General features: G+C 28.6%; 1 protein-coding gene across 1 annotated transcript in view; it reads left to right on the forward strand.

The window, feature by feature from the left end:
* LOC129984467 (transmembrane protein 64-like) overlaps positions 1-11,379 on the forward strand; it is a 65,947-nt gene extending 54,568 nt beyond the window's left edge. The window contains exon 3 of the mRNA XM_056094354.1: positions 11,109-11,379. Within this exon, the coding sequence (XP_055950329.1) occupies positions 11,109-11,327 (219 nt within the window). The 3' untranslated portion in view covers positions 11,328-11,379. The remainder of the gene's footprint in view (positions 1-11,108) is intronic.
* The last annotated feature ends 2,622 nt before the right edge of the window (positions 11,380-14,001 follow it).

A 14,001-nucleotide genomic window follows, 5' to 3' on the forward strand; every position in this document is an offset into this window, starting at 1 on the left:
CTACCATTGGTATAGTGAATTATAATATGGCATGTCTCGGGAATATGAGCCGAAGAAAGAAAGTGTGAGTTCTATCCACTGGCTGTATCTTTAATCAATATTATTAAAAACAAACTCGCAAACGCTCAAGAGCGAAGCTTCGTTATGGATGATGGGGAAGATTTGTGAAGTCTCGAGAGATATTTGTGAGGAAATTCAGAAGAAGCTAGGATGATGGATCTGTGCCCTGGGTCTTGTTTTAATTGATGCCTTAGTTATGAAATTATTTTGGCGCAGCTTCTAGTTGTTGTTTCTTAAGCAGTATTATAGTTGTTAAAAAAATCTGTACGTTTCCGCTCATGTTCTTGATTCACTTTTCTAGTGGTGCTCTTTTTATGTCTCTGTCATTCTAGATCTGCTTTGTATTTTCACATCGTATTTATGCCATTCACTTATGAGTCACTTTGCGTAATGGTTTCACTTGGTGTTTGTTTGATATTGATGTACAGTATACTATATCCTCCATCCTTTGGACATTGTGATTGATATTACTTTTATGTTTATGTGTTATTGCGTTCTCTATGTAATTTTCAATTTAGTCTCTTGACTCTAGAATTGGTTTACTATTTGATTTAAATATTTTATTTAGTCAAATGAACTATAATATATAATCGTAATTACCGCCCTATTCTGACGATGGCTGTAAGTTTTTCAATAAATAAAAAATGGTTCTCTCCCCGGCGACCTTCAAGGTCTTACACCCTTTCGAGTAGGGGGCCGTCATACACAAACTAAAACAAAACTTGGCAACAGATTGCTGCTGTGGTTGGATTGGCAGTTGAATATTTTCTTGGTTTTTCCATCCAGTGGGTTACAAATATGGATCAATTTCCCTGAAAGAGGACAAAAAGATCAATCGAAGAAACCTTACTTCCATACATTGGAGCTTATGTCTATCATGATTATTTTGTTTCGTAGGGGAAAAAAAACAAATATCATTAATTTTCGATTCGTCAACTTAACTGAGTATGATAGATAGAATTGGATTAAAACTCATCACTCCATTTTCTTGTTATTTCTGTGTTTATATAAAACACTTATACCATCATTTTGCACAATTTCTAATCGATGTTTTTATAATATGAGCTTATTGTCTTCTTTTACCAAATTAAATTTCTAAGATTTCGCATAACATTTCGTATCAATACGGGTTCGCAATGTTTAAATACAATTAGAATCTTTTCGTTTTACTACATGTCAGAAATTATATCGCCTGCTACTGAAATCAAGAATTTTTTATTTTCAATTAAAAAATTATACTAATTTGAATTTTTGTATTTTTCATCTTGCAGATACCGCTAAATTTAATTAAAAGTTTTATTTATCTTAAATGATTAATTAAATTTCTGCATTCATCGCTAAGAACTTTCATTCGATTCTCGAGGCCGCGGTGGGCTGGTGATAAGGTCTCGGCTCGTGAGCCGTACGGTTTCGGGTTCGAGACCCGATTCCACCGGAGAACCGTCTGTAAGGGTGTCTGTTGCACGTTAAATCCGTCAGGGCCAAACATCTTCCCGCTGGTGTGATGTGGTGTGGAGAGGGGGGTAGGGGGGCCAGCTCAGGTGTTCTTCTTCGTCATCTGACCGCGGTTCAAAATTACGAGATCCGTCCCAAAATAGCCAATTATTGCTTTACAACGGGACGTTAATATAACTAAACTAAACTTCATCCGATTCTCCTATAAAGAAGACCTAGTTAAATATGCATTGTTTTCTGCACAGATTGGAATGAAAAAAATTGTCTGCCCTTTTTCTGTTATTGCGGATGTATGTGCTACTTTCTTTTGAAATAGCATCTGAAAGAGTGTTCATTGTTTTCACAAGTTGGTTATTATGTCCTTATTGTTACTGAAAATTAATAAAAAGAGTTACACCTTTAGGGAGTCTGTCATAAATACTTTGAAAGTAGAACAATCGTGACTTGAAGGTGTTTGGGTGTTTAGAAAAGTACTTGGCGCCAACTAACTGAAAATGAATTAAATGCACTCTAAAGAAAAAGATGAAATTCCTGAAATTCCTTTTTTAAAATCTTTCCTGTTAAAGTAGTAATGCGTTTTTTGCTTAATATTTGCACATATGAGAGATATGTTTGACGGTTGTTGAATTACGGATTATTGAATTTTTAGCTTTAAATCTGTAATTAAGTGAAAATATTAAATGCAAAAATCACTTAGAAACGTTTCAATATCTCAAATATCCCTTCTATTATTAAGGGAATTAAAATAGCAATAAATGTCCCAAATAGGATGTGTCATTTAACGTGAAAATTGTATAAATTCGTAAGTTAAGGAATTTAATCCCATAATTTCATTTTAAAGTCTGTCAACATAACTTTGACACAGTTTAATTTCTAATCATAAATGGAGTTTGCAATATTACACACAATCAAATAAATTACTTTAATGTCATGTATTTAATCACTTATTCCATAATTTCACTATAACCTCTTAACCTACAGATTTTTTTTTTTTTGTATAAGTGCCGTTTTATTTATAATTTTGGTGCATTATCATCCAAATTGTGGTTTTTTCGCACATTTAACCAAAAATAAATTAAATCTATCTTATCTTGTAATCTACACGTATGTAAATTACAAGATCGTATGTATAATATAAATTAATATTATAATGCATAAAAGTTATTACTTTATGATAAAATTATTATTTTTATTTTAAATTCAGGAGTTTTTAAATTAAAACAGATGTTCATATTGAATTATTTCGGAGTTGTTATAGTTAAATTTTCTATTATTTTTATTTAATTTTTTTTCAAAGCTTCTGAAAAATATATAGTAGATTTACATCTCTAGTCCGAACCACCGTAACATTATAATATTTAGACTCGATTCGTAATTCTTTTTTTTTTTTTTTTTTGTCAATCTTTATTTTAATTTTAAAATGTACTCTTAATTATATAACAATGATAATGTACACATGATATACATATATAATATCGTGCCAACGCTTGCCGATATAAATCTGAAAACTAAAACTAAAAAATGAAAAGTATATGTTGTGAAATATATTTAAAAATAATTTTTAATAATTCATTAAAATTAAAGCGAAAAAGTTGAAGAGAAATAAAATAAATATCACTGTAAAGTTTATTTTTAATGTCAATGTGATGCAAAAATAATTTTGTATAATAATAATGTAGTTATTAAGAAATACATTTATTTTTTTAATTAAAAATCTAAATTTTGAAAACTCTTAATGCCTACGCCCATGAAGTATTTATCTGCCAAATTTCATCGCTTTAGGTCCAACGACTTGCCTTGTAAGGTGTTTTGAGCGATTTTTATTTTCTTGTTTACGAAGTATAGATGAAGCACTGCAAGCATCTAAAAATTCAAACTCGAGATCCGAAAAAGTATTTTTGGAATCTTGTCTGTCGTCCGTCTCTCGACTCACGATAACTCAACAACGCTCTGAATTAGAAGACTTAAATTTGGTATAAGCTCTCATTTGTAGATTTCTATGAAATTTTGATCGAAATGGTCCATCTCTCTGAGAATTCAATAGGAAAAGAAAAAAAAAAACTCTGTGCGATAGAAGGCTTAAATTTGACGCAAAATCATATTTATAGATCTTCATCAAATTTTAAACCAAATCCATTCACAGAAAATATGACTGTTCGATTACGTATTTCCGCTATGCATGTAAACACAATAACTTAAACAAGCAATCACTTAAATCAATGAAATTCGATTAAGTCATAAATCAGTGAAATTCGATTAAGTCATAAATCAATGAAATTCGATTAAGTCATAAATCAATGACAATGAAATTCGATTAAGTCATAAATCAATGAAATTCGATTAAGTCATAAATCAATGAAATTCGATTAAGTCATAAATCAATGAAATTCGATTAAGTCATAAATCAATGAAATTCGATTAAGTCATAAATCAATGAAATACGATTAAGTCATAAATCAATGAAATACGATTAAGTCATAAATCAATGAAATACGATTAAGTCATAAATCAATGAAATTCGATTAAGTCATAAATCAATGACAATGAAATTCGATTAAGTCATAAATCAATGAAATTCGATTAAGTCATAAATCAATGAAATTCGATTAAGTCATAAATCAATGAAATTCGATTAAGTCATAAATCAATGACAATGAAATTCGATTAAGTCATAAATCAATGACAATGAAATTCGATTAAGTCATAAATCAATGAAATTCGATTAAGTCATAAATCAATGAAAATGAAATTCGATGTGTTAACTTGTAACTACAACGGTCGTTTTATGCTAAATTTTGGTACCAGTTGGCCAACAACAACAAAACAAAAAAAATACATATTCTCGCAATTGATTCAGTAAAAATTCATGTCATATACAGATAGAATACAAAGATACGCGCCAAATATCTGTACTTCGTTACTAATGTACACCAGTGCCATGCAAGGTAATTGTGACTTTACCCAAGATCCTTAATTTTATGCGGAACCTTTATTGGAGAGTATGCGAGAAATTTTCGAGGAGACCATTCCGGTTGGTTGTATTTTGAATGCCACTTGATGCAATTTATAAATAATATACCAACCATAAATATTATTATGATAAGAACTCAATGATTACTTTCCCTATAAGTTCGTTTGCTCTTATGTCTAATAGAAACTTCTACAGTAGAATAATTTTTTAAAAAAAAATCCATAATATTACAATTAATGAATATATAATTAATAGTCTTTTAACCCTTTCTAGGGCCATGGGAAGTATGCTTCCCACCAAATGTATCAATCTTTGTATGAAATTATGTAGGTTGGCATTAAGTTCTGACAAACTTTTTTAGTAAGTCAGAAACATAGATGCTTCAGTTCTATATCTCAGACAAAATGATGTGTCTTGATTTGTTACTTAATTATTAATGAACCAAATTAATTAATTAATCAAATTAAATTTATGTAATAAGCTAAATGAATCCCTTTTCTTATTCTAATTACAAGCCTAAAAATATTTTAACATAATATGACTAGAAAAAAATGGCCCTTTAAAGGGTTAAAATATATAATTTTCTGCTAGTGCCTTGTACAATCGTACTTATTTGATAACATTAAAAGTCGAAAAAAGATGAATTGGTTTTAACAAATATCTGATAACCTTTTATTTTTAAAGATATGTCGCTGTGATTTTTATCTTAGTTTGATATCATTGGATTCTTTTATTTATTTTGTGATAATAACTCTTTTTTTTGTGTGTGTATATGTGCGTGTGAGCTGGCCCAAAGGAAATGTCAAAATGCGTGAAGCACTTCGGAAATTATTTGTACAATCCATAGTCGTTTCCGACCATTTTTCCTCTTCAAATAATCTACTGCGTCGCAATGAGTTTGATTTTTTGGAATGGTTTGATAATCCTGAAAGTATTTGCAGTTTATAGATCGTTGGATAAATGGATAACAACCGTAAAATGCAGCTAAGATTTATTACTTTAAAAAAAAAAATGTGCGCTATATTTTGAATTCTGACTCATTCATGTTGTGTCATATCAAAAAGAAATCATGCTTCGCTTTATATGGATACCATTAAATATTATTACATTTCACATTAATAGAAATGTGCATTGCGTTGTCGCTTTGCTGACACTTCTTTACATACTTTTTCTTGTATAACGCCAATTTTTCTTTCAGTAAATAAAAAAAAAATCTAGCTAGTCATGGTGAATAACGAGACTTAAAAAAAGGATGGATAAAAAGAAAATAACTGGTGTGACGTGTTGCATCTTCATAAAAGCAAATTCATTTTCTTTAACACTTAGCTAAAATAAATTGATTGGTAACTATGGTGCATATATATATATATATATATATATATATATATATATATATATATATATAAGCATAAATGAAACATACGAGCATTGAGAAGGACAGTTTTAAAAAGAAAGTTTTTAATTAGCACTTTTACTGCCGTGCGGGTCACCGGTGACCGACGAATTCATATAAATTGCTTTGCAATAAATTCAGCGCGGTAGTCGATGTTTTAACTAAAAATTTTAAAATATCTCTATTTCACACGACTGAAATATTGATTCGAATAGCATTTGCTCCTGCATTAAAATTTTTTTTTTAAATTATATATTTTGTTTACACTCCCGCATATTCAGTGGCAATTCTATCATTGTAATCGTGGCGATGTTGTATGCAAGATCCTAAACTATCCCAAGCAGGAATTACAGCGGGAAAAGATGGTTTAATTAGTTATATTAACGTCCCGTTGTAAATCAACACTAGGGCTATTTTGGGAAAGACCGCGTCATTTTGAACCGCTGTCAGATGGCGAGGACGACACCTGAGCCGGCGCCCTCTCTTCAAACTTCCACACCACACCAGTGGCGGGAAAAAATGGACCAACGTAAAACAACTGGCCCTATAAGATAGCACTAACAAAACGCCTACCAAGGACAAAACCAAGGAATGGCTCATTTATACTAAGACCACCAAAAGGACAAGTAATAAAATAAGACCAATATATCTAATTAAATCCATTCAATTTCCAAAGAGTCCTCAACCCCACATGCAGTTAAATTAAATACCTATCTGCAATAAAAAGAACAAAATTTAGGTAAAACTCAAATAATGAAGAAACGTTTAAAAATGAAATTGCGCGTAACATCTAAATAAATAATAATAAAAAATTAAATAAAAAAAAAGAAGAGAACATGCAAAATATAAAATGATGCCCATAGATAATGTTGATTAAGCACTATCTAGTTCTTGAGTCAGTAGTTTCCCGACTGTTTATATGGCTGAGTTCTGAAGTTGGAGTTTTGTTTTAAGATTTCGATTCCATTTCCTGCATATGAAGCAGTATTCATGTTCATTATTGCAAATTTTGTAACCTTTGATCGTGTTCATTGCTATCCCACTGGAACACTTATTATCTTTGCTAAAAATAATTGGCCTCATGAGCTTTAAAAGCAACATAAACAGTGAGGAAATAAAAAAAAAAGTTTAGAATTTTTTTGATTTTTTTTTTTTTTTTTCAAAATGTTGCAACTCATTACGTTTCGTCAAAGTTCAAATTTTGGTCTTTTTGATTATAAATAATTTAATTATTGGTCAATAAAAATAATAACTAGATTTTTTTATTTATTGTAGGAATATTTTAAAAGAAGTTACGCAATTTTTTTAATATTAAATAAAACTTCAAAATCATTTTTTGTTTCTAGTATTCTTCTATCACGTCTATAAAGATTTTTTAAATTGCTGAAGAACTATAAAAAATGGTGATATATTAAAATTAAAATAAATACACATTTAGTGACGTCAATCGACAATTTTTAGAAGTTTTATATCCAAAGAGGGACATGCTGTTTTCCTTTAGTTGAATTTTAATATATATGCATTAAAAAAAAAATTGAACATTTATGTATTGAAAAAAAAATTTAGGATGCGTTGCAATTTCTTAGTGCCTACACAAGAATCATCTTGTTAGTATACTTATATTTTATGTAATGGCCTAAAATTTTTTTAAAAAACTACTTAGAATTTTGCCATTATTTATTGTACACTCACCTACATTTAATAAAAAACATTCTAAAAATTTTTGAGATTCAAAATATTTTTAAGTTTCTTCTTAAATATTCTTAGGTATTTTCTTGTCTCGATTGTATTAAAACTACATTGAAATTTATACACGTGTGGTTTGCTCAAATTATGCTTGTGCAGTCGTATTTCATCTCCATGTATCTTTTCATTTACTATGAGTTTTGCATGCTTTCTAGAAAACTACCTGTTTTCTTAAGCTTCAAACTATAGCTTGAAGAGCATCTTAAATTCTTAAAAGTAAACTAACACTCTAAGCAATTTAGAATTCCATCGGCTTGTTTATTCTTTCAACATAACAAACAAGCATTGCCAGATTCCAGAAGGTTTACAATTGATCATCAGCTATTAAACAAAAAATAAACGAATTAATATTAATAAAATATGTTTATCAAAGTAAAAATCGTTTGCTTTTACTTTTTAATAATATTTTAACAAAATAAAAATAGTAGCAATTATAAGATGTCTGTAAAGGAGTCGTGTGCTAAATGTCTATTAACAGATTTATATTATGATATTTGCCGAACAATGAGTATATGCAAATAAAATTCCGAGTCTCATTTATTATAAGATATAGAGATTGAATTTTTCTGTTTCATTGTGACACACATACATAACTCAAGTTTCATACCATTTCCTTCCGTGAAAATAAAATTTAAAAAAATTCTGGATCATTTCCATGATGAAGAATTGGAATGCACTTGAAAAGCATCATGCCTGTGTCGTTGGGAGGGGGGGGGGAAGAGATGCCGGTTTGGCACCGTTTCAAAAAGAGAAAAGAAACAAAGAAAGGAATGGAATACTTCCGTTAATAAATAATCTTCAATGGCTAAAATCGGAAGGGTGTGTGTTAGATGGATGTCAAAAATTGATCAGATTTATCAGCAACTGACGCTGTTGATGAATGGCAATTCCCAGTTAAGAGCACTTCGAAACCTGTTTTGTATTATTCTTTAAATAATCCAAAATATAATCCTGATGTTTATTTGAAAAAGGGTGGGGGGGAATTGGAACCTTAACTCTTAACCATTGTAGCTTGATAATGTTAGAAGCTTTATTCTTCTATTTTTGTTTTATTTTTAACACTGAAAAAAGACCAATAGTTTTATTAAATAATTAAATGACGAATTTGTTACTTCTATGTGCAATCCGTCAAAAAAGTATCCGAAAACTGTCCTCTTTGTCAAATCTAATTTTCGCATAATAAAAGTATAAATCCTTGTCCCTGTAGAAATATACTTTCTATAAAATTATGAAATGTTTTTCCTGACAGATGAGGTATTCATAAGTATATTTATAAAAGCACTTTTTTTTTTCTTTTGTGAAATAGCAAAGCCCAATTTCTAATACATTCAAAATTCATCAGACCAAAACGGCTCGAATATATGTGATTTTTGTTAATTTTCTATAATCGATTCATGAGTTGTAATTGAAATTCCCAAATCTAATGTTAAACGGAAGTTCTTGTTTTCTTATTATATGTGATATATAATGAATTTTTCATAATAATTCTTATTCTATATTTAAAGTATTTAATAAAAAAAAGGCAAACAAGATGCATTTTTAAAAGCCTGTTTTATATTTAACAATTTCTAAATTTACGTTAAACATTTTTAAATAGAAACAAACAGATTTTGGGGCCAATGGAAGCCAGACCTAAAACATCATTGTTCCAAATGCCATCCTTCTCCGTCAAACGGTTTTTAAAATATGTAATAAAAACCAAAAAAAAAAGGGTCAATTAAAGTGAAATGTTGGCCTTTGAATTGTTATAAAGTCTTCGGTCTTTTCTAGGGTTTATACAAAAACCGGTTTTTAAATTCAGTATTTCCAAAAAACCGGTTTTAGCCGGTTTTTGAATTTTTGTCCAAAAAAAATAGAATAGGTAAAAACATTTTATTTAATTTATATAAAATAACAAAAAACGAAATCAATATCAAAGTTAAAATATAACAAAATTAAGGATTACGTATACATTTTACTTACACAAAATAATGAAAACTCAAACAAAAATTTCAAATAATATTTATATTATTTTCACTAAATTTAATTTCTTCTAAGAAAATGGGATTTTAAAAAACATAAAATATCCACTGAACGGTGGCTAAGTCTTGTTCTTATTGTAAACACAATATTGCCTGAAATTGAAAATATTCGTTCAGTAGCTGCTGAACTTGGTTTTTCAGTTTTCATGGCATCAAATAACAAATCTGTTTTATTCTTTCATTCGTTGCCTCAAATAATAAAAATTCAATTTTCAGTGTCTTTGGATTCGTAAGTTTTTCTTCAGGGTCTACAAGAAACTTATGAATTGATTTTTCCATAGCTTCTTTTAAAAAGCATTACTCTAATGAGTAGTTTCTTCGATAAATATTCTAGGCAATATCTTTCCAGATAACTTTTAACAAAAAATTAACAAAATTTAATTTTTACATAATAATACGAATTTTTTTAAACCAGTTTTCTTAATTTAAAAAAGGGTTTTCAAATGTGACAAATTTACTTTAAAAAACCGGTTTTTTAAAACCGGGTTTGCAGAGTCGTGAAACTCTAGTCTTTTCCACAATATGCAATTGTCTTCCTTTAATTTATTTATTTATTGAACAAATTATGTTTAAAATGGTTTAATTATTGTAATATGTGGTTAATTTATTTCAGTTTTAATATTTCAGAACGGCATAGTTTTCGAATTCTTTCTGGGACATTCCACTTAGTAAAGAGTGGTTATATATATATATATAGAGAGAGAGAGAGAGATAATACGTAGAGTTTTGTTTTGAACAAAACTTCGCTTTGTCCCCCCCTTTTTTGCATAACAAAAAAATTTACTTTTTTACAACTATTAATTCATATACTACAAACTGAGTACGTATTTTTAATCTACTATAATCCGAACAATCTTTGTAATTGTATGTAACGTTATCAAAGAACATAAGTTTTTCGTTTAAAAAGCATTCATTTTATATTCAAAAAATTTCAAAATTACGTACTGTAATCAGATACAAAATAGGAATGAATGTGCATGGCTTAGCTGAAAAAAAATCTTTTGTCGAAATGTATTTCCCATCTTTATTTCTGTTTACTGGGATTGTGTTGTATCATCTTAAAAATGACTTCTTTTTTTTTTTTTTTCCCAGTATCAATTTTTTTATCTTTTAAGCTTTGACAAATATTAGAATATTTTTGGCACTTCCACTCCACATATGTGTTTATTGTTAATATGAATACTTTATATCTAAGAACTAATTTATTTTGAGATTCTTTAAGAACTTTGGAATCGAAGTATCGTATCTCTAGGTGTGTTAATTCTGAAAATACACAAATTCTTAGAGAAATTTAATTGTAAGAATCACCAAAGTTTGAGAATTTTACTACCACTTGGATTTTTTCATTTATTATTCCTGTCTTGTTTGAAATGGCATTTTATTTTTTGTTTCAAAGTTGACTAGGAAAACTATTTTAATGTATTGTTTTGCCCTCTTTAATGAAATATTTTTATTCTTCTAGGTTATTGTGAGTGTTGCCTTGCTGGCTTACATCCTAAAACGCGCTAGACAAGAACTCCGAAAATCAGTGAAAGGCGACCTGGAAGAAATCATTGTCGGTAACAAAAATCCACTCTTGGAAACTGCATCTGACTTCAATTTCAACTACATCTCTAAAAAGTTGCCTTATACCTGTTCGGGAAACAGATCTTCACGCCTCTGCCTTTTGCACAGGATCTGATCGAAAAGCAATGTTTCTGGTGCCATGTGGAATTTAGCAGTCCTTGTCAAATCCAAACATATATATATATATATATATATATATATATATATATATATATATATATATATATATATATATATATATACTCAATTTGTAGTTTTATATTCAAGGGTTATTAATCGTGATATGTCGTATGTTTCGATTGAGAATTTTTTGGGATTGTGTGATACATTTGTGCTGTTACCATGTGCCGAAGTGATATTTTGTGAAAAAATGCAAATTCATTGAAATTTATTGGAATATAATTATTAAAGATGAGTGAGGTGGATATATAGTTCGTTTTTGTGCAATGCAACACAGTTCATAATGTGTTCTCTAACTTAATTTATTATATTTCTTTGTTAGCACAAAATATTGGACGATATTTCCACGGTGTTGTTTGATATACCGAACAATATCTGGAATTATCGTAACAATGTTGTTGGGCATTTTGTGCGAATAGAGTCAATTAAAGTGAAATGTTGGCCTTTGAATTGTTATAAAGTCTTCTGTCTTTTCCACAATGTGGAATTATCTTCCTTTAATGTATTTATGTTTTGAACAAATTATGTTTACAATGGCTCAGTTATTATAATATGTGATTAATTTATTTCAACTTTTAATATTTGGTTCCTTTGTATAATTTTTTACAAAAACAAATAAATATGTTCGTGTTGGAAACGGTTATTCTTCCAAATTCTTTAAGAATGGAATTCAGCTAATAATTTTAGCTAATTATTCAGCTAATAATTTTAAAAAAATATTCTTACCCCTTTTTTTATTTTCATATTAATTGTTTTTCAAATTTAATTATTTCTTCTGTATGCATAAAAATTTTATATATTTTAAAATTTGGCTTTCAGCGGTTAATAAAATATATCCAAGTTATTTTAGAAATGAGGCAGATATTGGAACCATATAATTTAAGAAAATACTTGATAGGACCCCAAAAAAAAGATTATTTAAAAAATATATTATTACAATGAATAAAATTATGAATGCATTTCTGAAAGTTCTTCATAATATGATTTGAACTAAGGACTATCTTGTAATCTACAAAAGGCTAGAAAGTGGCGGATTTAGACGTTTTCGACCTAAAGCATTACGATTATATAAAGCTTTTGTTTTCATAAGCTGATAAATTTAGTTTCACATTTTAACGCATTTGTAAATCAATATCCATTGTTTATTTTAGTGTAATTTTTTTTAGTTTTGTTTTTGAAAAATATTTTTTAAATTATTTATTTATAATCATTTATGATGGAGTGGTGTCAGTTTATGTTCAATATATCATTTAAGCAAATACATGATGTTTAGGAATATTATACTAAAAAACAAGAACTTCACCAGTTATATTTTTCAAAATGTTAATATTATCCTAGCATTTTATTTTTGTTAAATTTATATTTTTTATAAATTTATTTGGCAACCAAACAAATAAAACTTTTTTAAATCGACCTAACCAGCAGCCCAGTCATAAGTCCGCCATTGAATCGGAATGCACTTCTAAACGGATGGTATCAAATCTACTCGTGGACTGTTATTTGCCTGTCGCTGATTTAGATTGCGAATTGTTGAAATCAGCATCAGTCATTCAGCATCAACTTAAGACATTTCAAATCTTATTTGTGTTAAATATTTTACTCATCCAATCAGAATTACACTGCATTTCTTCTCTCTTCTTCTTATTATTATATTCTTCACTTAAATTTGTAAAAAATCGTTCGTTTCAAGCGATTATTATGTGGAGGGGGGAAAAAACTGGTCTTTCAACTTCTTTCAGTTTATTTATAAGGCTTTCAAAATTAACTTACTAAATTTTAACCAATGCAATAAACACTTTTTTGGATTATACAATGCCTCCCGCAGTTGAACTAGAAAAATCTGTAGTACCCCAGTTGAGTTTATGGCAAGATTATTAAAACGCCGACCGAATATTAAAACGCTGTATGTTTCACACGGGAATCGCATGAAGTTCAGTTCGAATTTAATTCCTTCAGTTTCAATAAATTAATGATTTTTTAAAACATTTTACTATTATAACTTTTATTGTGATAAGGGTTTTTTGTGTCTATTTTTATTCTGCATAGGTTAAAATTTGCTTGGAAAGAATTCTAGAGAAAAAAATTAAGAATAGAAAAGTTCTATAATTTCCTAATTATTTACGTGGTAACCTAATTTAGCCTACAGTCTGGTTTACCTTAAAAAAAAATTAATCATTCGTTGTTAATTTTTTCAGATGTAGACATTAAAACTTTTTATAATTATTTTTTTAGTTTATCAAGTGCTTGTTCTCGAGAATTGATTTACTTCCTTCTTCCATAAGCAATCGTATATTTTTTCACCTACCTTCTTATCATAAACATTTTCAACAACCTCTTAAAACCCCATTCAGTTTGCTTTTACGAGCAAAATAATATGATTAGCATCTGCAAGCGATTTTATCGATTTTTAAATGTTATATAACTGATGTAGTAGAAATATTCTGTGTAAAAGAGCAACTGCATAAATTGTATGACTGAATGCCAAAATATTTTTAAAAATTTTATATAAAATTATTGTTTTTCCCCGATGTAATCTTAATAAATAATCTGAAAACAAAACATCTGGATATTTTTATCGAAAGCAGTTGTTCAGTTGAATGTTTGTAGAA

This window comes from Argiope bruennichi, chromosome 9, assembly GCF_947563725.1.
Source record: "Argiope bruennichi chromosome 9, qqArgBrue1.1, whole genome shotgun sequence".
NCBI lineage: Eukaryota > Metazoa > Arthropoda > Arachnida > Araneae > Araneidae > Argiope > Argiope bruennichi.